Here is a 23,584-nt window from a genome sequence, read left to right on the forward strand (position 1 = left end):
TTAGTGGCACTCTCATAATTTACTCAGAGCAAATTATTTTAAAATTAAATAAAGTAGACTTTCTGGCTCCCATAGGCACATGCCCCCATGACTAATTCAATTTAGATTCAGCTGATATCAAGAAGTACCGAATGCTCTAAACAAGTAATCAGATTACTCACATTCTACAACATTTTATTTATTTTTTGTCAAATAACTCTTCAGTGGACAAGCAAAATTCTTGAATACCCCTGCAACAAATGATTAAAAATTAAGCCGTTTGAAGATGTTTTTTAGCAGAATATTGGCTCTTTTAGATGAATAACGCTTTCAAAAGTAATTCAGTGTTTCAAAAACTGAAAAAATGATTTCCTCATGTAAAAGCATGACGGACTTTAAGGGCAATTAAAAATGCCCAACACCTAATTAAAAATAGAAATAAATATTTAAGCAATTAGGAGGGCTTAATGAAAGCCAGATGACTTGCTTGAAACTGAGACTTTTCAGACTTAATATTCTTTACTGTAACTTCTCTTATTATTTCAGCACCCTGGACATGGTCATATGAAAATTTGGACTCATGACTTAATTTAAGGAAAACTCAGAGGCAATTTTGACTGGTTTATGAGCAGACAAAAGTAAAAGTCAATATTAATTACAGGTTATGATTTATTTTTTTAGTACTGGGAACTGAAGCAAGGGGTGTTCTGAGCTACAACCCAGCCCTTTTTCCTTCCTGCCTTTCTAACTTATTTTCATTTTTTTTTTATTTTTAACAGGGTCTCAATAAATTGTTGACGATGGCCTTGAACTTGTGATCCTTCTGCCTCAAACTCCAAATTTCAGGCATGCATTTTTGTTTGGGTGCTAGTACTGGATTTTCCCATTTGAAATGACAGATCCCTTTGAAGATGCTCTATGTCAGATTTATTTTGTTTTCACATAAAAAATGAGAAAGTGTAATATTTGAACACAAAAATATAAAATTTGGTTAATTATAAAGAAGAATCATTTTCTGATTGAGGGTTGATAATTCAATTTTTAGATATTCTTAGGCACTAAAAATGTAATTTATAAGAAGAGTATAATATTTATTAAAATTAATTAAATTTTATTTATAAAGTTTCACTTTTCAGCAAACTTTCTTTGGCATAATTACCACTAAATGTTTCAATACTGTCCTTAAGATTGTGAGATATGATAAAATCATAGCTTCACAGAATGTCACTTTACCAATGAAATGATTTTTTTTCATTAGAATGAGTCTATTGAACAACTTTTTCTCTATGCACATAGATAAAGAGCAAAAAAAAAATCAGAGATTATATCCTGTTTATATAATCATATGAATTTAGCTTCCAGTTATTAAAAAACCACTTTGTTTTATTTACTTATGAATCAATTTTGGAAACAAAAATCATTTATGAAGACTTTTACTTAAAAGATATTAGGATATTAAAATTCTATTTTAAAAGATGCTACCTTTAAATATTTTTTAGCCATATCCACTGACTACATTTCTAATTTATAATGTTCAATTTACTTAATTATCACAAAGCTGAAATATTTATCAAGGTATAAGTGAGCTAAAATATCACATAAAGGGCATGCTCATTAGTCTATAATTACCAAAAAATGCAAATAATGTAGAGAAAGGCATGATTAATGCATCTCTGATTAAGACCCTAAGTACTCAGAGCACTCATGTTATGCATTATTGTGGAGAGTAAGGCTGCAAAATGATTTTGACACAATTCACAGAAAGTTACTTTATAGTCATTTGTTTAATAGCAGCATCAAACAGAAGAAAATATGATATTACAATAGGAGAAATCTGCAGCATACAGAAAAGATTCTAACTCTCAGGTGCATTAGACACTGGGAAAGGGTGCTGTTACCATTTTTCAAGATCACCATTGCCCTGGCAGATGGTTTAGACCTGAAGTCCTCAGCTGGGGACAAGTCCTCTCTCCCTGACTAGGAACATCTGGAGATACTTGGTTGCTACAATTAGGGTCAGAGGGTAGACAGGTTACCGCTGGCATCTATTAAGGAGGACTGACAGGCTTCTACACATTCTGCAGCTCACTGAACAGTCCCCCCATCCTCCCACAATACACACACACTGCCAGGAGAAAGGATTATCTGGCCTCAAATATTGATAATGCAAGGATTGAAATGCCCAAATAAGACACTGTTTTACTTCAAGACAATGAAAGGATTAACTAAACTCTCAAGAACTTGTTCATATGTCTCTTAGAAAAATTTTGTTTGGTATTCACCAAGGTAATCCATATAAAATAAAAACAATGGTATAAACACTCTATCATCTACAGGTACCTAATTATTCAGAGAGTACAAATCAGCTCAAACAACAAACTACACAGTTAAGGGCCACCTGCTTTCATCAAGGCATTGCTATAACTCAAACACCATGCTGCTTAATTTGATGCATGACTTCCTGATAATTCAAATAACATAAGCATATTTTTTTCCAATAGAACTGCAAGTTTGGAAAGCTTATGCAACTCATCAAATGTATATATTGCTGCAAGGGGATTCAAGCACTATTTTATAGTTCTTCTGATGTAAAAGGATTGTATAATTATTAATAGGTAAGGAAGAGTAACAATATTAATTTTCTCATTGTACCAATAAAAACTTTTAGCCAAATGAGAAAGCAAATTGAGAAATAAGGAAGGTCATGTATCATGTCATGGATCATATTTCCGTTTTAATCATTCTTGAACTAATATTATCTCTTTAATGTCCTCACGAAGCAATATCATAGACATGATCTGAACTCTTGTGAAAGATTTCATCACACTCTGTTACAGCTTTCCTTTTCCCTACAAAACTCCTCCACTTGTGTTCTTGGGATATCCATCCTGGTGTTCCCCATGCAAAGTCAACCAGAGGAGGAAAGGAGGACTTGATTCAGTCTTAAAATCATTCACTCAATCAAAATATACTAATTACACACAAGTATTAAAATTATATAACATAAACACAAGCAGGGAGTTCAACATAGCAACAACAACATTAAAAATACCCTGCTATCTAGTGTAGACTACAACATGGTTTTCTGTGTGTATAAACTCTTCTTTTCATCAAGGAATAACACCCACCTTACTTGAGATAAACTTTCCCTTTTCCACGTGAAATTTCATTTTGAGGATCTAATTTTGATGTGATAAAATATTGTAATACATCATACTGAGTCAAGCAAATGGCTCTCACCAATGTGGGTGGATATCATCCAATCGACTGGATAGCACATGATAGAATTTGCTCTCTGAGACATCCATCTTCTCAAACTAGCAACATTGGTAGTCCTGCTTCTCAGTTTTTCTGATCTAGGGATGGCTGATAAACTCCAATAGGTTCAAAGACCTGCTCACTAGATAAAGCTCCCTAGGACTATTGTGTGTCTCCACAAGGCTCATTGTCTCCAGCAGGGAAGAAAAACTGCTGACTTTGCTCATTTTCTCCAAAATGTAGTATCCTTACTGCATTTTGGTATAGGCTAGTCCATGTTCTACACTCAGACCTTTACCTTGGTCCTTTCTATAAGGTAAACCAAGAAGCTGGTGAGGAAGCCGTCTAGCAAGCTGTGCCATATTCCCCACCTTTGGGCCTGCCACCAACCTAATGAACTCTTTAAGGTGAAAATGTCTGTTTACACTTTTTGTTTTTTTCCAGTAATGCTGTTGGTATCCCATTTGGTCATGTGACTCTGGTTCCATTATCACGTCCTCTGAAACGAATCTGGGTCATGAGTTCCTGTGGACAATCTGCAGTCTGACAATACTGTACCTATTATCACCAAATCTACTAAATAAGGTAATGATCAGCAAGGTGTTTAATGATCTTCCATTCTCCCTGTCATCTACAAGAATCTGATATTGTTTAGATGAGGTTAGTCTCTGAGTCGTATACTCAAAAAGATTTCTGATTCTACCTCCCACACTTCCACATAGTTCACACACCATTTGATGGTTGAATATTGTTCCAAAAGAGGGCATGTATGTTCTTGTATTTATTCAGGATTTTTTTTGCTACTTCTCCTAAGAGCAGCCATAGGCTGATATCTGGTTGTTGTGACTCTCTATGTGGCAGGCTGTTCAAGAGAATCTTAGGGATTTAAACTCAATTCTAGATCTGAGTCCCCTGGTAGTGGTTCAGACAGGCCAATGTTTGGGAACATAATTGGTCTCTCTGGTTTCCACAGAATGCCCTTGTTGCTCCTGCATTATACCCTTATGAATAAAATGTTTGGTTGACTTATGCCTCGGGAGTGGTCTAAGAGTCCTTCAGTTGTTTTGAGAAACACTACCAGTAGATCAGATACCCCTCATTTAACAGGAGATCTCTCTTACATGAATTCATTCTTGGTTACATATTTATAGATGGGATAACTGAGTCATTATTTATGGCTACCTTTCAGGGAGTTCTTCATGTACAGGAAGTATCCAACCAGAAAAGTTGATATAAGAAGGCATTCGGGTCAGGTGAATCACTGGGTAAATTATTTTGGAAGCTGTAACCTTAAGGCCTCTTGTAGATCAAGTTGTGAGATCTATGCAATCATGAATGCATCCTGATATATATATATATTAAATCCTCATGTCAGGTAGAAAAGGCAGGTGGAAGCTCAAGGAACTACCAACTACCTGAACTTCTATAGTATATTTTGATTGTTTACGGAATTTGTTGAGGTCGTTGGCTCTTGAATCTGGAGAGAGATTGTGGGAAAACATGTAATTTGTCTATGAATGAACTGTAAATAGTATGACAGCCACATCTTTTTGTGTTCATTTTACAATTCATATTATTACAAGTTTATAAAGTACATATTATTTATAGCATACCATTTTCCTTGTTTAGAAAAATGATTCCTTTTTGTATTAATTTTTAAATTACATCTTTTATAGCAAATTATCCTCATTACTTATATAGCATATTAATACATACCATATATGCACTCCATTATATAAAATATTTTGTTATTAGTTTTATAAAATGCATGTTTTTATTCATATTGATACAAAATATTATTATCCCTGCTCTTTACCAGTTCTCTGTCCTTAATAATATATTAAATATCTTTATGCTTCAGACTACCTTTGAAATGTAGATAAAACAAATGAATATATCTTTTAGAATTCTTATAGGAATAAATTAATGCATATAAAATTAACACATTAATTTAGTTTGTTAATGTTGTATAAATAACCTAGAACACTGATTTAAATATATTAGGCATTCACAAGATGTTAGTTTTTTCAGATTCTTTTGTTGTTGTTGATATGAGTTGTGCATCTTTGACAAAAGAAATGAGCTTTTCCAAAGGGAATGTATGTACATTGATTTTTGAACTTCCTAGAAATTCTGTGAATACATTAGCTAGAATAACTAATACCAACAGAATAAGAATGGAACATGCACATTAGATAACCTATTTACCTTCCTACAATATAAGTTTTTAAAGAGTTGGAATGTATATCACTCCTTGAAATCTCTCCTATTACCTCCCATGGTTCCTTTATCCTGGAAAAATGATGAATAATTGATGTTTCAAAGGAGAACATGAAGTTAAAATCCACACATATAAAATCCATCAACTCGAATCTTGCTGGCAGTTTTATTGCAAAGTATAGCACTGTGGTTAACCATGTGAGCTCTAAACTGGGCTTCCTCTCCAGCATTGCTGCTTCTCAGTTCCCTGTCTCCTAGGGACTCCTTTCAGTTATCTGCATATTGAGGATCACTTTCCAATATATCTTACAAGTTTGCTTTGAAGGTTAAATTATAGCATGTAAAATACTTAGAATATTACCAGATATCATTGCCCAATTATTTTAGCAATTTATACCTAATGCTACTTGAGAATACTTTTGCTATAATTAGTATACACCTATTGTCATTATTATTATACTTTTCTAAAGAATATGTATTTTCCATAATATTCTATATGTTTTAGAATTTTGAGAAACTAATCTCTTATAAACCATGTGAAATATTATAAAAGATGATATTTTATTTAAGGGGCAAATATTTTACTATTTAAGAAATAAAATTTAATACAAAAATTCCATGAGTGCATGCATGTAGCATAAATCCTTTCTTTTGGTGGTGCATAAGATATTGGCATAAGATGTTGGCAACATAAGATATTGGCACTCCTTGTCTCTATTCTATGAAGGCTGCAGAAATCCAGGTTAAAATTTCCTTAAGCTCTACTAATGTTTTTAATTTTTTTTTCTCAGACAAAAAAACTATATGTAACTTTCTACCTACTAGTGAAAATGCCTAAGATTATCTTAATTGGGACTAATGCAAGAAGGTACATTAAACACTACTTAGCCAGAACAATAAGGCAAATTAATGAAGTAAGACATTAAATATAGGAAAGGAAGAGATACATCTGCCTTTTTTTTATATAGAGAAAAACTGGATATTCAGAAAATTCTGAGATACCTAGAAATAGTAAGTAAACATAGAAAAGTGGCAACATAGAAGATCAGTATAGAAAAAGAACTATATGACAATATATTAAAAACAATTAAAAATAAAAATTCAATTCACAATAGCACTAATAAAATTAGTTTTAAATTCAACAAAAAACATTATAGGCCTCTATTCAGAAAAATACCAAACATTAATTGTGAAATCTAACTAAATGAAGAGATAGACAAGTGTGTGGAGTTGGCAATTCAATTTTTGGCATATATTAATTTTCTTTGAATTTACCTATGTATTCAATAAAATCCAAATCATAATTCTAGCTGATTCTTTATAGAAACTGACAAACTGAATCTGAAATTCATACATAAATACAAAGGACAACCACCAAAACAATATTAAAAATTTTATAGGTTTGGATGTAAAGTGTTCCCCAAAAGTTCCTGTCAATGCAGGAACATTCAGAGATAAAATGATTGCACTATTAGATGGAAACCAGAGACCTTTCATCTTAGTTTGAATGAGCCTAACTGGGTGGCAACTGCAGGCAGGTGGAGTATGGCTGGACAGTTGGGTCACAGAGGGTGACCATGAGGGGTAGCTCATCCTGCAGCCCCTTTCTCCTCTTCCTCCCTTTTTCGCATCTTCCCCACCTGCCATGAACTGAGCAGCCTTCCTCTGTGGGGCCTTTCATCTATGATAGCCAAATCTAAGAACTGAGACCTCTGAAAACCATGAGTCCCAAACCAACTTTTTCCTCCTCAAGTTGTTCTTGTCAGGTTTTTTTATCATAGGGACACAAAAGCTGACTAAAACAGCCCCTGAATTCAAAAGGTAGCATAAAGATATAAAAAACTTAGGTACATGGTACAAGCCTAAGAAAAATAGTCCACTGAAACAAAGTAGAGACAGAAACACAACAATACTTCTAGGGCCATTTTGGTTTTGACACAAGTACCAAAGAAATCCAGTGAGGCAAGGTGCTACATAGGAAGATCCAGCAGTCAGTTACCTCTTATAAAACAAAGTTCAACCATGTACTAAAAGTAATAATTACCCATCAGATGTAAATTTACAAGTTAAAATGTTAAAAATTTTGGGAGAAAATGTAGAAAATTTCATTTCTGTAGAAAGTAATAACTATAAAAAATGATAAATTAGACTTACTATGTAAAAATCCTAGAAAATACAATTTTGAAAATTGCTATGATATCTTAGGCTTTAAGAGAAGAAGAAATGACTCCCTAGGTTTAAAACCCATATATTGATATCGTTTTAAATGTTTCAAATAGAAACACTTATCACAATATTTGTGTGTATTAATGTAGAAAAATAAATACCAATAATAAAAAAGTTTTGGAAAAGTGTATCTGCTTCAAGTTCACATTTAAAAATGGAAAAGCTGCTTAGAGAATGAGTGACACTGGTCAAATTACCCCATTTCTCATTTGTAAAAGAGGAATAATCTATCAAAATTATTTCATACATAGTGGCTTCCACATAAGAAAATTACAAGCTTGAAAATGTATCAAGATATAAATTTAGATGCATCATGAAAAGTTCAGATACATGTTTAAATATACACACACATATATTCATATTTGTATATATGAACTTATGAAAGTTAGTGTAATAAAAGGTCATGCATTATCATAATGAAAATGAAAACACAAGTTATTATAAATGGAAGACAAAAAATATAAAAAATTGGGCACTGCAGGGCATGCCCGATGTCCCAGCCACATGAGAGGCTATCTGTGGTGGGAGAATTACTTTGGTTCAGGAGTTTAGGGCCAGTCTTGGCAACATAGTGAGAACGTGTCTCAAAAAAAAAAAAAAAAAAGTTAAAACAAAAAATAGCCCCCCAAATACAGGGCATCCCTTGCTTTGACTCCTATGCTCACCTCATCCCTACATCTAGACCAGAGTCTGGGGTTATAGTACTAAAGTTTTCTGGCACAACACACATGTTCTTTTGGAAGCCTCTCTTTGATGGTGCCATAGTCATTGCTGAAGTGATGGTCACTCAGGGATTTAAGGTAAAAAGGCAGAAAATGATAAGGGATTCATAACACTGTCAAATAATTTATTACCACTTAATAAGGGAAGGTTTCAGAGTATTCATTGAATTTGACAGCTTTTCATTGCTCATATATGTCAAACTCCTTACTTGAATGGATGGCAACACATTTATTTCCCCCAGTGTGTTGTGAAATTGGCAAGTGAGTAAATAAAACAAGTAGATCAACATTGTTCAGGTTTAGATATTATAGATGATCAACATTTCAAATATGAGTGTGTGAAAAGACACATGGATTGTCTAGCTTCTCATTTTTCTAAGGAATCATGTCAAAGAACTAAGTAAACTAATAGAATTTCATAAACCTTAGAATAATATCAATGTAGTTTTTAAAAGGCCATTTTGATACAAAGTGGCTCATACATAAGAAGATTACAAGCTTAAAAATGTTATGTATCTAAGAAATAAAAAAAAAATGTATCAAGATATAAATTTGTCCTAACCTCATCAGGGTTAATATACTAACTCAAGAGTCTCGCTCAGGCCATGAAGGTAAGTCTATGTACTGTCCATGTTAAGGTTAAAGAGAAAGGTATAAAATAATTCATGCCTGGAGAGGGAGGGCAGGTGAGTTCTAAAGGTGGACAGAGCAGAGCATGAACCCTGAAAAAGGAGTATGCTCACTCAGTACCTCAGCAACTGTCTTCCAAGATGCTCACCATCCTGAAATGTACCAGACTTCTTAGTGTAATATGATCATGGAAATTAAGTCGAATCTCTTGAGCATAAGTTTTAGAAATGGAATCTGAATAATAAAATAACAATAAAACAATAAAATAATAATAACAAATAAAATAAAGCAAGGCATTCCATTGTCACAGAAAGGCTATGTGGAATTATTTGTTAATGAAAAGATAAAAGAATCCTTTATTTAACAATACAAGCAGTTGGTTTAATATATTAATTCTTTCATAAACTGTTTTTCATTTTTACGTTCAAACTTAATTTTTTTATGTATCCTTTTCCTTTCTCAAAGAGAAAAGTCATTAATGCCTATAAATTATCATTTCCCTTACCTTTATGGGTAAATTGAAATACACTAATGATGAAATAACACAATATATAGATCATGAAATGTTCAATATATTCGAATCATTAATATGAACAGAAAATAAACCCAGGATTGAAGACAAAAAATAGTCAGAATTTATTTATACTCTATATTTCTCTACAAAATATTTAATCATTATAATTCACAGATTATTTCTAAGTCTACTGACAAAAAAATCATCTTTCACTTCTAACTTGATAATGATATTTAACACAAACATGAAATATTTACAGACAAATGCATATTGTTTAGATTCTCCTGGAGAAGTGATTTTTTGATTGACAACAATAAAACATTACACTTTTTCCTTCAACTGAAGCCACACCATGCTGTACTCTTTGGGTTCCTAAGTGACTTCAAACCCTGTATTTCTGTCATAAGTTTATGCTACATCCATGACACTTTTTGCTTCCTAAAATCTCTTTGGTCAACTAAAATCGTAGTCATATAATTTAATTAAATATGACAAATCTGATCAAATACCAGTGTAAAAGAGAGGGCTGAGTTTCTATTAAAACAATGGTAAATGTCTCAAGCACAGCACAGATGAGCTTCACAAAAAAATGTTCATATTTAAATAAATGAATGGGTGTGAGATCATTCTAAAGCACTGGAGATAGGGTTTTAGATATATTAAATAATGTTCTACCCCTCAGGCTGTTTTGCTAGTGCCTTTTAGCTTCTTGTTCCCATTTTAAATGGATCCAGGAAGTCATATTTTTCCCAGTAATTGCAGAACAAAGAATATATCTTTGTGTTTCATGATGTCTTCAGAGGTAAGGATAGGGAGTTCTGGAATCTAAATCAGTGTAAGGACAGCACAGCTTTTCTCAACATTAGAACTATCCTCAGCTATAGAGGTTTATCTCACAGAACATGACGTCAGACGAGGGACCCTTGCCAGGATGGCCCTTGTCATCCTTTTCCATTCCTTTTAAATATGAGATTTTATGATGAATTTCATGTGTATTTTTTTTTATGTCCAGTGCTTTTATGAGAGCTTATCCCAGTAACTTATCATGCTGATGTGCTGGAGGTGTGACCTCAATTCAGTCGGCATACCTTAGCCAAAAGTCAAACCGCTGCTATGCTGAAAAGCAGTTTAATTAGAAATAGTACCCTGCATTTACAAATATTGATTTTCCTACCATAAAATGATCTCAGCTCGAAGTATTTAGAGGAAGGAAGGGGGACAATTAAATCCTAAATACTAATAGATTCAACATAGCAAACTTTAATGTTGAAGTGTCAGGAATCATCTACCTTTCAAAATGCACATACAGTAACTCTGTTACCAAAATTATTAACCATTAAAAGTTAAGTAAAAATGGGCCTAATAATGGAAAAGTAAATGACAAAAAGAATAAAACATCATAGAATGTTGAAATTTAAAGTGGAATATTATATTAGAATATAATATAAATACTTATTTAATGCTGTTATTGTGTTATTATTCTAGTATATAACAAATATATACATATACATATATATATATATATATATATATATATACACATACACACACATATACATATACATATGTATACGTATGGTTCTCAACCATAGTTACACATAAACGTTACCTGGGGAGCATGTAAAGTTTATATGTGTGGGGTCTTATCTTGAACCATTTATGCAGATTCTCTGCAGCTAGGTTGAGAACTCCAGTATAAAATGGATAAGCTTTCCATTTGTTTTCCTTCAATGCAGGTGCACACACACATAGGCAATTTCAAAAGCAAATCTCATTTCTAGGGAATTCACCATGATTTAGTTCACCTGTCCAGCACTGCATGACTAAATGTGATAGAAGAGTTTAAAATCATCCACTGTTGTCCTCAGGGAATTCATATTTTGGAAGTTCTGCTCAGTTTTAAAACATTAGTATCATTTATTGGCTTATGCTTACAATAAATATTATACACAATTTACATAAGAAAACAACAAATAAAACCAAGGTCTAACACAGATTCCATACTGGGGAAAATTTCTCTCTCTTAACGAAGCTTAACATACAATCAAAATAGACTTTGCCTGAAGCAAAGAAACAAAAACCTTCATTTTGTGTCAATTTCAAGAATGAGTACCTCTCAAATAAACTTGAACAGTTATATTTTCATTTTTTTCTGACATTGCTAAATTTTTAAAATTTCAACAATCATTGGCTCTTTTAAAAAGACTAAGCATTCTTCCCACAAAAGTCAATAATTTCTCTTAAGAGTAATAAAAGATGATATTACAAAAATATTTCTTATAAAAATCACAAATTTTCCAATATTTTTTCAACCTATATTTTCATAGTTTTTTTATCTGTTCATTGTCTTGTAGTGTATGAAATTTTTATTTTGCTGAGCCTCTAGAAAAGCTAACAAGTTTGAGTTTGAACTGTGATCAAATAATATTCAAATTGGTCACATTGTGAAAAAAAAAAACAGACATTTTTAAAAATTATGCCCTAGTCTTGTCATTTAACTGAAATAAATAAACTTGGGGGGGGGGTCCAAAATACAGAAACATGAATAAGAATGAAACTGATATTCCAACCTGCCTATAGTGTCTGACATCCAGGACTCAAAGTATCTGTCTTCTGGACAACTTGTACCATCTCAGGGCTACTCAGCTTCCAGATTAATAATGTCATTGGGGGTTCAGTTGATCATCAGAGTCAGCATAGGATTTGGAGCTCACCATTACCATGAAATAAATAAAAAGCCCCAAGAGTTGTTCAAACATAGTGAATGTTGAAAAACATAAAATGACCTTTTCAAGAAGGCATGCCTCTGTGATCTTTGGTCTTGATCTAGTTTAAATAGCCTAGAGCAATACTTTCTCTTTAAGGGGGAAAAAAAAACAAAACCCTGGAAGTCCTAATTTGAATTTCAATAACAACAAACTTAAAAACAGTAACAAGAATTTAATATAATTTCTTGTGAGGCTAAGAGTTCTGTTTAATTTTATTGTTTTATGCACTTCCCCTTTCCTGGTGTCAGTGAAAACAATTAAGAGGAGAATGGGTGGTTCAAAGTGCAAAAGTGGCCAAGTTAAATTTGTATGGGCAACAATAAAGATGATGATTTGAGGTTTCTGAAGAGCCATGTATTCATTCTAACCATATTTTTAATCTTTCTGTATAAATAAAGCATTTACTGAAAATGACACATGTAAATAAATATCAAATATAGATTATGTTGAAAATCAATTTTAGGAACAACATTGATAGAAACACTTTATTTGTAAGCTAAGGCTTCACTGTGTGCCTAGTACACATGGCGAACAATGGAGTACCTTATGGAACTGGAAATATACAAGAATAAATTTACTTAACCACAAATGAATTTATGAGAACTGAGTTTAATCACTTAATGACATAATGATTATCATTTTGAGTTCTTTATATACCCCAGATATTAGTGCCCTATCTGATATGCAAGTGATAAAAATTTGCTCACAAACTGTATGCTGTCTATACACATCACTGATATTGTTTCTTTAGCTGAGAAGAAGCTTTTTAGTTTGAATCTATCCCATTTATTAATTCTTGATTTTAATTCTTGCACTATAGGAGTCTTGTTAAGGAAGTAGGAGCCTAATCTGATATGATGGAGATTTGGGCCTACTTTTTCTTCTATTAGATGCAGGGTCTCTGGTTTAATTCCTAGGTCCTTGATCCACTTTGAGTTGAGTCTTGTGCATGGTGAGAGATAGGGGTTTAATTTCATTTTGTTGCATATGGATTTCCAGTTTTCCCAGCCCTATTTGTTGAAAAGGCTATCTTTTCTCCAGTGTATATTTTTGATGCCTCTGTCTAATGAAAGATAACTGTAATTATATGGGCTTGTCTCTGTGTCCTCTATTCTGTACCATTGGTCTACCAGTCTATTTTGTAGCCAATACCATGCTGTTTTTGTTACTATTCCTCCATAGTATAGTTTAAGGTCTGGTATAGTGATGCCACGTGCTTCATTCTTCTTGCTAAGAATTACTTCAGCTATTCTGGGTCTGGTTTTCCAGATGAATTTCATGACTACTTTTCCTCTTTCTATGAGGAATGTCATTGGAATTTGGAACTAAATCTGTATAATGCAATTTAATTGCAATTTAATGCAACTTAATTACATTAAATCTATATAATGCTTTTGGTAGTATGGTTATCTTGATAATATTAATTCTGCCTATCCAAGAACAAGGGACTTGCCTAGTATGTGTGAGGCACTGAATTTGATCCTTAGCACCACATAAAACTAAATAAACAAAATAAAGGTTAAAAAAATAGGAATCATCAAACAAATCCTCCAACATAGTCTCAGACCTATGGAAATCATCTATGATGGCAAATTGGTGTAAAGGCAAAATCAAGTTATAAGAGGAAGGACCATCTGTCAGGACTATCCTAAAAGCAGTTCCAAACAGATACGATTAGCACTTTCTAGGGATAATGACATCTTTGGCACAAACATATCGGCACTTTTGGAATATATACTGTATTTCTAAAGCAAAGAAATACATAGAGTTGTCTTAGCTGGATTCCAGAAAAAAAATCATTCAATAAATCCACTGATTCAATTTATTCAGCCATCAATTTTCGTAAAGTTAGGATTAAAATTTGCTTCCCATGTAGCTCTGCCTACCAGTTTGGATATCACAACCTCTATCCTTCATTGTAACTTAATAAGTTTTTGTAATTTACTCGTCATTTTATGCGGGCTTTGATAATGTAATTAGGTTCATTCTCCCTGGTACTAACAATATGAATTTTGTAAACACACAAAGCTGAGGTCCTGCACCACACTACATTCACCAAGATCCAAGGCATGTTGAGAAGACCCAGAAACACCCATTCCCTCTTTTAACAATAGCTACTTTTCTATGTGCACCTTAAAACTTTAGCAGACAGACACAGGGCAATACCTCTTACAACTGTTTACCCAAAACACTCAGGACACATTTAAAAATTAAGATTTTTTCAAAAAAATGTAATTAAAATAATATAGCATATTATAAGGTGTCCCCAGTGGAATCTAAACTCAAAATTAAACATATTAAGCCCCCCTTAAGGAACTATTTGTTTTTACCTGAGAGGAGTAGGTATGGCCATCTGAACCACAGACAGGACTGGTGTAGATCACTGGACACTGCTTGCAGGTGGATGACGTGAGACCCCTCCACTGCTTATGGCCTACCCCTACTTCTTTCATACTGTTAAAAAGAAAGAAGAAAGAAAGCAACCACACTTAGTTCATTTAATTTTACAAATACATTTCTATTAACATGGATTTTCTTCCTTATCAACTCTTGAAAAACAGAATCAGTAAACTGTATTCTCATTCTCATTATATTCATCTCTGCAGTGTTCTTCATTATAACTTTGTTTCACATTTCAATATTTGTATCTAAGAAAACCTCGCCTTAAAAATCTTTTGCTGGTTACACACAGACAATAGCTGTATTTCATTGAGTAGATTCTTTCCTTTTAATCTATAGCTGTGAAATGTATTTTCAATAACCCCAGAAGCAGAAGCAACACTTTTTCAGCAATACAGGACTCATGCATATGGCACTTTCTTTAAAGCTGCCCTTTGTATTCCCTTAGGAATATTGTGAAAAAAAAAAAAAAAGAAACATCTAATTTACTGGGTGCTTGAAAATAAGAGCAGCTTACTTTTAGAGAAAATAGTAATAAAGTACTACAATTTTCCAGCACCTATCCATATTTAGAGAACTAAATTAGTAGGTTTAGTGATAACAAACCCCCTTTTATTGTGTAGAATTTCTCAAAATGGATCCATTAGGCTTTGATCTAAAATAACTTGGGTAAAACCATCCTCTCCTGCAAGTGTTTGTGTCTTTGCTTGAATTCATCTGTGTTATTCCTCTGCTATTTGTGTGAATAATTTACACAAAAATAGAGAGGGCTTAAAACCAAGAAGAAATGGGATGGAGACTCTGTATCAAAACATTGACTATTTAGAGTTAATTAGCACTCCCTCATTAATAAATACCTATGGAGAGAGTATAATTTGATGAGAATAAGACTCTTTTTCAGCTTTTTCTTATATTTTCCAGAAGTTAAATCTATAAAAAGTGTTCCCAAAGATGTCTCAAAATACTATTTCAGAAGCATGGGGGGGTAGGGTGTTTCATTTAGGGAAAAATGTTTATAAGTTTAAAATTTGCTAAAATTTAAATGGGCATTAAGACATTTGAAGCTCTTCCTCCACTTCCAAAAAACTTTTTATGAAGTCTACCAGAGTTCCAAGTATATTCCTTCATTTAAACATTGTAAATAATTCTTAAATAAATCATATTACAACCTTTCACAGCTTCAGAATTCATTTCATAGTAGAAACAATGGGAAAAAATAGCCAGACTCTCATTCCTGATTAAATAATTGACATAAAATCCTAATGGGAATTAAAATAATTACTGGAAAAACTGGGCTATTCTATGCCCTTTAAGATTCAAATTCCAGAACTTCAGCAAGGGGGGATGGAAAAATTAAACTTTCTATGGGCACTGTTTTTATTTTGTGTAATCAAAATAAGGTATAATATTAGGCAAAATTATTTTCTCTCCAGATACATTAGGGAAAGTGTTTTTTTTTTTTTTTTTTGGTACCAGGAATTGAACTCAGGGGCACTCGACCACAGAGCCACACCCCAGCTCTATTTTGTATTTTTAAATAGAAATAGTCTTATGAGTTATTTAGCACCTCACTTTTGCTGAGGCTGGCTTTGAACTCGTAATACTCCTGCCTTTGCCTCTCTAATTGCTGGGACTACAGGCGTGTGCCACTGCGCCTGGCCAAGTTTGGGTTTCTCATCAATGAAAAACATTTTATTAGAATCAAATACAACCATAATAATAAATCAGAGATGCATATAGAATTGTTTATGTATCCTTTTGAATTTGCCTTTTTGTCCCCTTTCCTAATGTATCAACCTTAAAAATCCTCATGAAGTACGGAAACTAAAAAATTGTTATAATAATGACCTTCTTTTATAAATATATGTTTGGATGACTTACTAGAAAATCTTTATCATTTATTTCAAAGAATAAATATATACAGAAATAATTTTTTAATTGCAAGATTTACTAGAAATATTTAACATTGAACAGATCTTAAACAGTGAAATTATAATGTACTTGTCAAGAAAGTTATGAGGTAAAACAAGCTTATTTATTCTTGATCTGTTTGAGGTCACCCTTGTTGAAAAGAGAGAAACTTTTTCAGATTCTTAAAATAGATCACTAAAAATGATGAGGTTTTTGTGTAGTTTTGCTCCTGATGAGGATTTTCTCAAGTGAACTATAATCATCAAGATCAGAGTATGCATATATTTACATTTCAGTTGAATGTTATGGCAAACTATAACATTGCCTAAACAGAATATGTAGTTATGCTTATTTTAAAATAAATAGAACATTAGATGACATTAAATTATTAAGAATTTGTGTTTAATGAATATAATTCATACTATATAAAGAAGAATAAATCATGCAGTTTTTATTATGGTTAATCAATCCTAAAATGCTTAATATTTTGTCATCCAAGGATGATTTTGATAGAGCAGATTTCCACTTTAGCACAATAGTTTAGAAAACTAGGACCTAAATTTGAAATCTGAAGTTCTAAATTTTATAGTTTTTATGTGTTCTTAAATCATCTCAAGACTGGTACATCACACATGAAAAAATTAATTACATTCCCTTTTCAATGAATCAGATTACATTTCAGTACAATAAAGAGCAGTATAAAAAATGCTTTTTTCCAAATTTTTTAAAATTAAAGGCATTTTAAAAGTGTTTTAATTTCAAGTTGAAATTAGTGGAGAAAAACAAACATTTCTAACAATCTTATTACTTAAATAAAAAATACTTTAACAAATGTACCATTTAACAATGTACTGGTAAAATCAGTATACATACAAAAATAAGATTATCTTCATTATTTCAAAGAACAAAATACCAATAATTGATGAAACAAGGCTTTTATAAGTGAAAAAAAACTTATAATTCATCATTGATAGGAAAAAAAACCTAACAATATAATGCAGCAGACACTTGGGCAAATAAAGTGTTCCATTAAAAAGGTCTTAAGAGAGGCTAAGGCTGGGGCTCAGTGGTAGAGCACCACATAAAAATAAATAAATAAACAAACAAACAAATAAATAAATAATAAACAAAGAAATATATTGTATTCATCTACAACTAAAAACATATTAAAACAAACAACAAATCCCCATTTCTCCTGATGGGCAGAATCATAGCCTCTGGGACAGCAGTTCCCTGTGTTTCTTCTTCACTAGCAAAGCAATGAGGAAACTTCTTAGAAAAAGGGAGGGGTGTGGGGGAGTTAAGAGGTTCTGAGTAACTGATAATTTCTAATGACAGAGGTCAGAGAGCCTTAGCTGAAGACTTAGCCATAGGAAGATATGCAGGTTGCCGACATTGTAGATATTTGTGACTTCAGTTCTGTGAAGTACTTCACTTGTCCAATTATATGTATCTCTGTTCATCATAGAATAAATTTTTGCATTTCAAGATTCCTTTTATCAGAAAAGTATCTTGTGACTCAGAATTTGTTTAGTTTAGCATCAGGTGTGTTTTTCAGAATTAACGTTATTTACTATTTTATTAATTGAAATATTCTGTTCTCGGGAAGATCAATTTTTGTAGAAGAAGGTCATAGTTAAAAATTTCTGATATAATATCTCTGTATTTATTTTATGTAATATATAAACACATGTAATTGTACGTAAGTGAAGTTCATCTTTTGTTGTTGGTTTTTAAGTGTATTTCAAAGTTCCTACTTTAGGGACAGCAATGTGTTTCTAAGACAGAGATGATGTCAGGCCAAGACAGGCAAAGGAACATGCTTAGGATAAGGTAAGTTGATGCAAGCTATCAGAATGGTTGCCTGGCAACTGGGAACAGAGAAATGACAGGTGAAAAAACTAGATCTAGCAAGAACATTTCTGTACATTTCGTCTAATATTTCAGATATAAAAAATACCTCTTAACCATTGGGTATAAGTCTAATTTTTTAAAAAATACCAAGGGTCACTTGCTATTAATTATTTTGAATTATTATCTGATAGGGTAATGGGTAATATAATTTGTTTCCATTCATGACATATAAAATTCAAGACGACTGAAAAATTCTCAATATATTTCGGAAAAACTCTTCCAAGAGCAACTGTGAAACATATACCTTCCAAAGAACTATTAATAAAGGAGACTTTGCTTTACAATTCAAGCTAAAAATCTATTGAGTTTCTAATTGCATTGTAGATATGCCCATATTTCCCTTAAGAAGCAAAAAGGATAAAAAATGTAATTAGAACCCAGGGAAATTAAACACTAAGTAAAAATACATGATAAACAAAGTCAGGGTATATTTTCCTCAAAATTTCCTTTTTAAATTTCATCATGCAGAGAACTAAGTTATTTTCCTACCAATATAACTGTCGTTTTATTTCTAATTGCTGAAAATTTAAAATGACAAACAGAAATTTAATCCACTGGTGTCGTTTTTCTACACATCTCTTTTCCAGGGAGTAGAGTCACATTATCTGCTTATTAACTGAACCATCACCTTGTATTTCTTATTCATTTTTTACTCTAGACTGTTCTATACTCTAGTATAGATCTCCCACATCAGAATCATATGAAAAACAACAATTTCTAATTTCTCTAATAAGTACAATGTTAATCACCGCTACACCTGTTTGCTCAATTAAGGTCTACTCAGTTTCTGTTCAGTTAATCGTGTTGTGCATTTTAACAACATAATTTTAAAGAAGCATCCATATTTTGGAGTTTCTATCAATTGTGCAAACAGGATAAATGATGTTACCAAAATGATTAAAAGGAAAAAAAAATACAACCTCATCCCAAGTTGATTAGTTTCACATAGAACCATGTCATTAATCAGTCATGACAATTCAGTAACTTGTCATGGGTGTAAATTTCTTCAGTGGAAATGATAGGCTTCATCATTATGAATCATTAAATCTTGAGCAACCCATGAATCTTTAACAAAATTATTTTCATGAAGACACTCAACAAATTCAGGAGCACAAATGGTGCATATTGTCCATATGTTGATTTCAGAATTTGAGGCAGTGTTACCAAGTAAAATGAATGTATCATTATGGCATAAAGGATGAGGTTGCCTGGAACAAGAAATTTCTAGGAATGCAAAAGTTGCAAAGCTTGGCCATTTATAGGTAGTAAATGACAGACATGGAGGAAATTCTGTCATATGATAACTAAAGAAAGTGAGAAGATGAAAACATGATCATGTTTAAGAAGGCATGATTTCTGTGAAAGTGTACCTAAAAAAAATAGATGACACTTAACACTTAGGTTACAATTTCAAGAAACCATGCCAATAAATCATGATAAATAATATAGTATGTTTATATACTATAAATACAAATATACATATATATATAAATATACATAAGCATATTTTCCTAAAACTTTCAATTCCTGAATATGACTTCATGTATTAGAAATTCTTAGTTTTCCAGGCAAAAAATGCAAAAAAGAATAAAATGTCAAATTATGTTTCATGTATTTAACTTAAAAGGAAAACATTAGCATATAAGTCATAATTTCTTAGATATATTTCCTCATTTCTATGTATGGCAATATTAACTTAATTCTTATTGACTTTGCTCCAATGCAAGAATTTGCCTATAATTCAATAAAACAGCCTTCAAGTCAAGAGAGAGTCTGTACATTTCTCAACCGGTGGCAACTTGGTACATTTTTTGTCCACTCAATATGCCTAACATTTCATTTCCTTTAGGCAGTTGGTTTGTTAAATTCTGACAGAGTTGTGGAAGAGTTCTGTTTTAAAATAGGACTGGCTAGTCATGTTTCATTCCCTACTGGCTGTAGCTCTTTAGAAAAGAAGGCCACCCTCACTGCTTCTTGCCATGGGTCTTAGGAAAGGACAGATGGGATTCACAGAGTGCAGTCAATTATCTTGTATGGGGAAAAACAAGCAAATTTATATGAATGTTGAATTTGTTTGAAACTACAGCAGCTACTACATATTTTAAATGATTTATGTCTTCTAGATGTCAGTAATTTGAGTATTGAAACACAATAGTATAAATTATGACAATTTTAGTGATAACAATTACTTCAAATATGAAAAACATTATGCTAGGGAGTATTATGAGCAATGTGGCTATAAAACAACAAATACTATATAATAAGTTGACATAGTATATCAATAATATGAATAAAAAACATTACTTGCTTTATATATTCTATGAAGAATAAAGATTCACTTAAAAAGCCCATGTCTAGACATATTTTAAAACATAGTGGTAGAAATAATTGTTAAAAGGTACCATTCCTAATTTAAATTGAATACATCCTAATAACTGGTTGTAATGATATATTTTAAACATCAACTATGCTTACCAGACTAGGTAACAGGATCTAGCAATATTATCAAGGAGCAAAAGTAAGTGGTGATTTAGAGTACCTGCTTCACAGAGGTAATAAGCTATTAAACATTAGTGTTTATAGTTTAAAGAGTAGTGGTCAATTTATAATGAGTACCTCTTTCTTTGAACATATCATTAAAGATATTCGCATAGTTATATTGTTACTAAGAAACAATACAGTTGAAATTACATTTATATCATGTTTTGTTGTTTCTGTATGTAGATCTTAATATGACAAGCCCTTTAGTGAGGGAAATTTTCTATCAAAGAAGATTTCACTGAACTTATCTGAAAGTTATGTTATCATCATCAAGAGATTTGAATTATGAAAAGGTGATAATGATACTTAAATATATACCCTGTTAAATAAATAGTTTTTTAAATGGTAAGGATAGTCATAATTTGTGATAACATCAATAATTTCAAAATTTCAAAATAGACAACTACAAATGACATGATTGTATTGCTATATCTGTTCAATCTGACCCTCGGTGGATTGAAGGAGTAATGCAGGTTTGAAATATAAAAAATGCAGATGATATCAAAGGCAGATTACAGGAATCTAATCCCTACTGTTGTTTCTACATATTTAATTCCAAATAATATTTTAATAAATAAAGATATTTTTAATGAAACCATGGAAAATGTGTGTTCCACTGCAAAGTATACTTACTGTATAAGATATAAAGAATCAGTGCATTTGTGGACTAGGAGTATCCATAAATCTCTTTCCAACAAATTATGTGGCAACATATTGGAAATTCATATCCTATGTATGAACAACTAATTGCCAGAATAATAGCTATACACAATTCAAGTCCTTGGAATACATGTTAAAAAGTTACGGTTTTGAAGCAAAATCTACCATTTATGCCATGTGTATGTATGAATATAATACAGTGAAACCCACTGTGTGTATGTGTTTGTGTGAGTGTGTGTATATATATATATATATATATATATATAGAGAGAGAGAGAGAGAGAGAGAGCATATCTTAATAATATAAGGCAGATCAGAAGAGTAGAGCACAGGGATCAGATGGAGGGAGGAGGGAAGGTACTGGGGAGGGAAATTGATCAAATTATGTATTTCCACATACTTAAATGGCAAAATGAATCTCACTATTATGTACAATTATAATGTAGCAAGAGCAACAATTACAAAAAGGAATTAGAGACAAATTTTAAATAAACACAAAAACTGGAAAGAACCCATTATGTGAGTTTCTACCACATTGTCCACTGGAAATAAGGAAAGTAAAATCATAAAATATGTTACTTAAGATATTTAAAGGCTGCGGGGGGAGGGTGCAGATCTGGGGTTGTTGCTCAGCGGCAGACTGCTGGCCTAGCATGTGCAAGGTCCTGGGTTCGATCCTCAGCACCACATAAAAGTAAATAAACAAAATAAATGTATGGGGCTGGAGATGTGGCTCAAGTGGTAGTGCATCCACCTAGCATGCGTGAGGCACTGGGTTCGATTCTCAGCACCACATAAAAATAAAACAAGGATATTGTGTCCACCTAAAACTAAAAAATAAATATTAAAAAAAGATATTTAAAAGCCATCATATACCAAAATGGGAATAAATGTATAGCAAAAACTTAAGTGTTCTGTTTATTTATTGGCATAATAAAAGTCAAAGTACTTTGCCTTTTGAGAATAGAGAAATACTACAAGGAAAAATGCTTTTAAATCAAACATTTTTGCAAATGTGTTGAATTACAGAGAAAAGGAGAAAAGAATATATAACTACATCTTTCGTCAAAAGATATTTCATGTTTTCCCTTTAATGTTTGGACCTAAAGAACTGAATTGAATCAAACTTTTCTGGTAAATTGGTTGTTACGGAAATTTGTTTGCTGATTGATAAGGATTTTCTCTGTGAAAAGGGAAGAAATGGCTAGACATCTTCAATAAGAGGAATATTTTATATCCATGTACACTGGAATCCTTTGAAAAAATGGTTTGTAGAGGTACTTAAGGTACTTAATCCATGTTAAGTTTATGAAAGGCAATGTGATATTCAAGTATCATAGTGCATTTTCTTAAGTTGGGTAGACAATTCACAAAGGTTTGCTTTTTTATTGTACTTCAAGACATGCGATTATATTTTTCTTCTGTGATTTTATGCATCAATAGTTTACAATAAAAATTAAATTTTAAAAGAAAGTTACTCTTAGTTTCAAGACAATAAATATTCTAAAGCAGTATTTTAGGAATTGATCCACAAATTTATGGTTAGATTTTCATATATATATATATTAGGGAAATGAATGACTTTCCTTAAGCTTCTGTGGTTTATAATTCGCAGATTTGGATTTTAAGTGGCACTGTTTTCATTTCACCATTCATGTTTCTTGTCATGAATGTCCACATAAGAATTTAAATGTTTAGGAAAACCACATTTCAAATATTTTATATTTTCTAGATTAGTATTACAAGTAAAAAAATAACAAAATTATTATCCCAAATTTTACTTTAACAATTCCACCACCACTAAAAAGTATTGTCTAATAATACATCTGGCTAATTAAATG

At 32.0% G+C, this 23,584-nt stretch overlaps 1 protein-coding gene across 2 annotated transcripts in view; it reads right to left on the reverse strand.

Moving 5' to 3' along the window:
- Spock3 (SPARC (osteonectin), cwcv and kazal like domains proteoglycan 3) overlaps positions 1-23,584 on the reverse strand; it is a 405,155-nt gene that overhangs the window by 111,657 nt on the left and 269,914 nt on the right. For both annotated transcript variants that reach the window (XM_078030963.1, XM_078030962.1), the window contains exon 5: positions 14,648-14,771. In XM_078030963.1, coding sequence (XP_077887089.1) covers positions 14,648-14,771 — 124 coding nt within the window. The remainder of the gene's footprint in view (positions 1-14,647; positions 14,772-23,584) is intronic.

This window comes from Ictidomys tridecemlineatus, chromosome 14 (assembly GCF_052094955.1).
Source record: "Ictidomys tridecemlineatus isolate mIctTri1 chromosome 14, mIctTri1.hap1, whole genome shotgun sequence".
NCBI classification, from domain to species: domain Eukaryota; kingdom Metazoa; phylum Chordata; class Mammalia; order Rodentia; family Sciuridae; genus Ictidomys; species Ictidomys tridecemlineatus.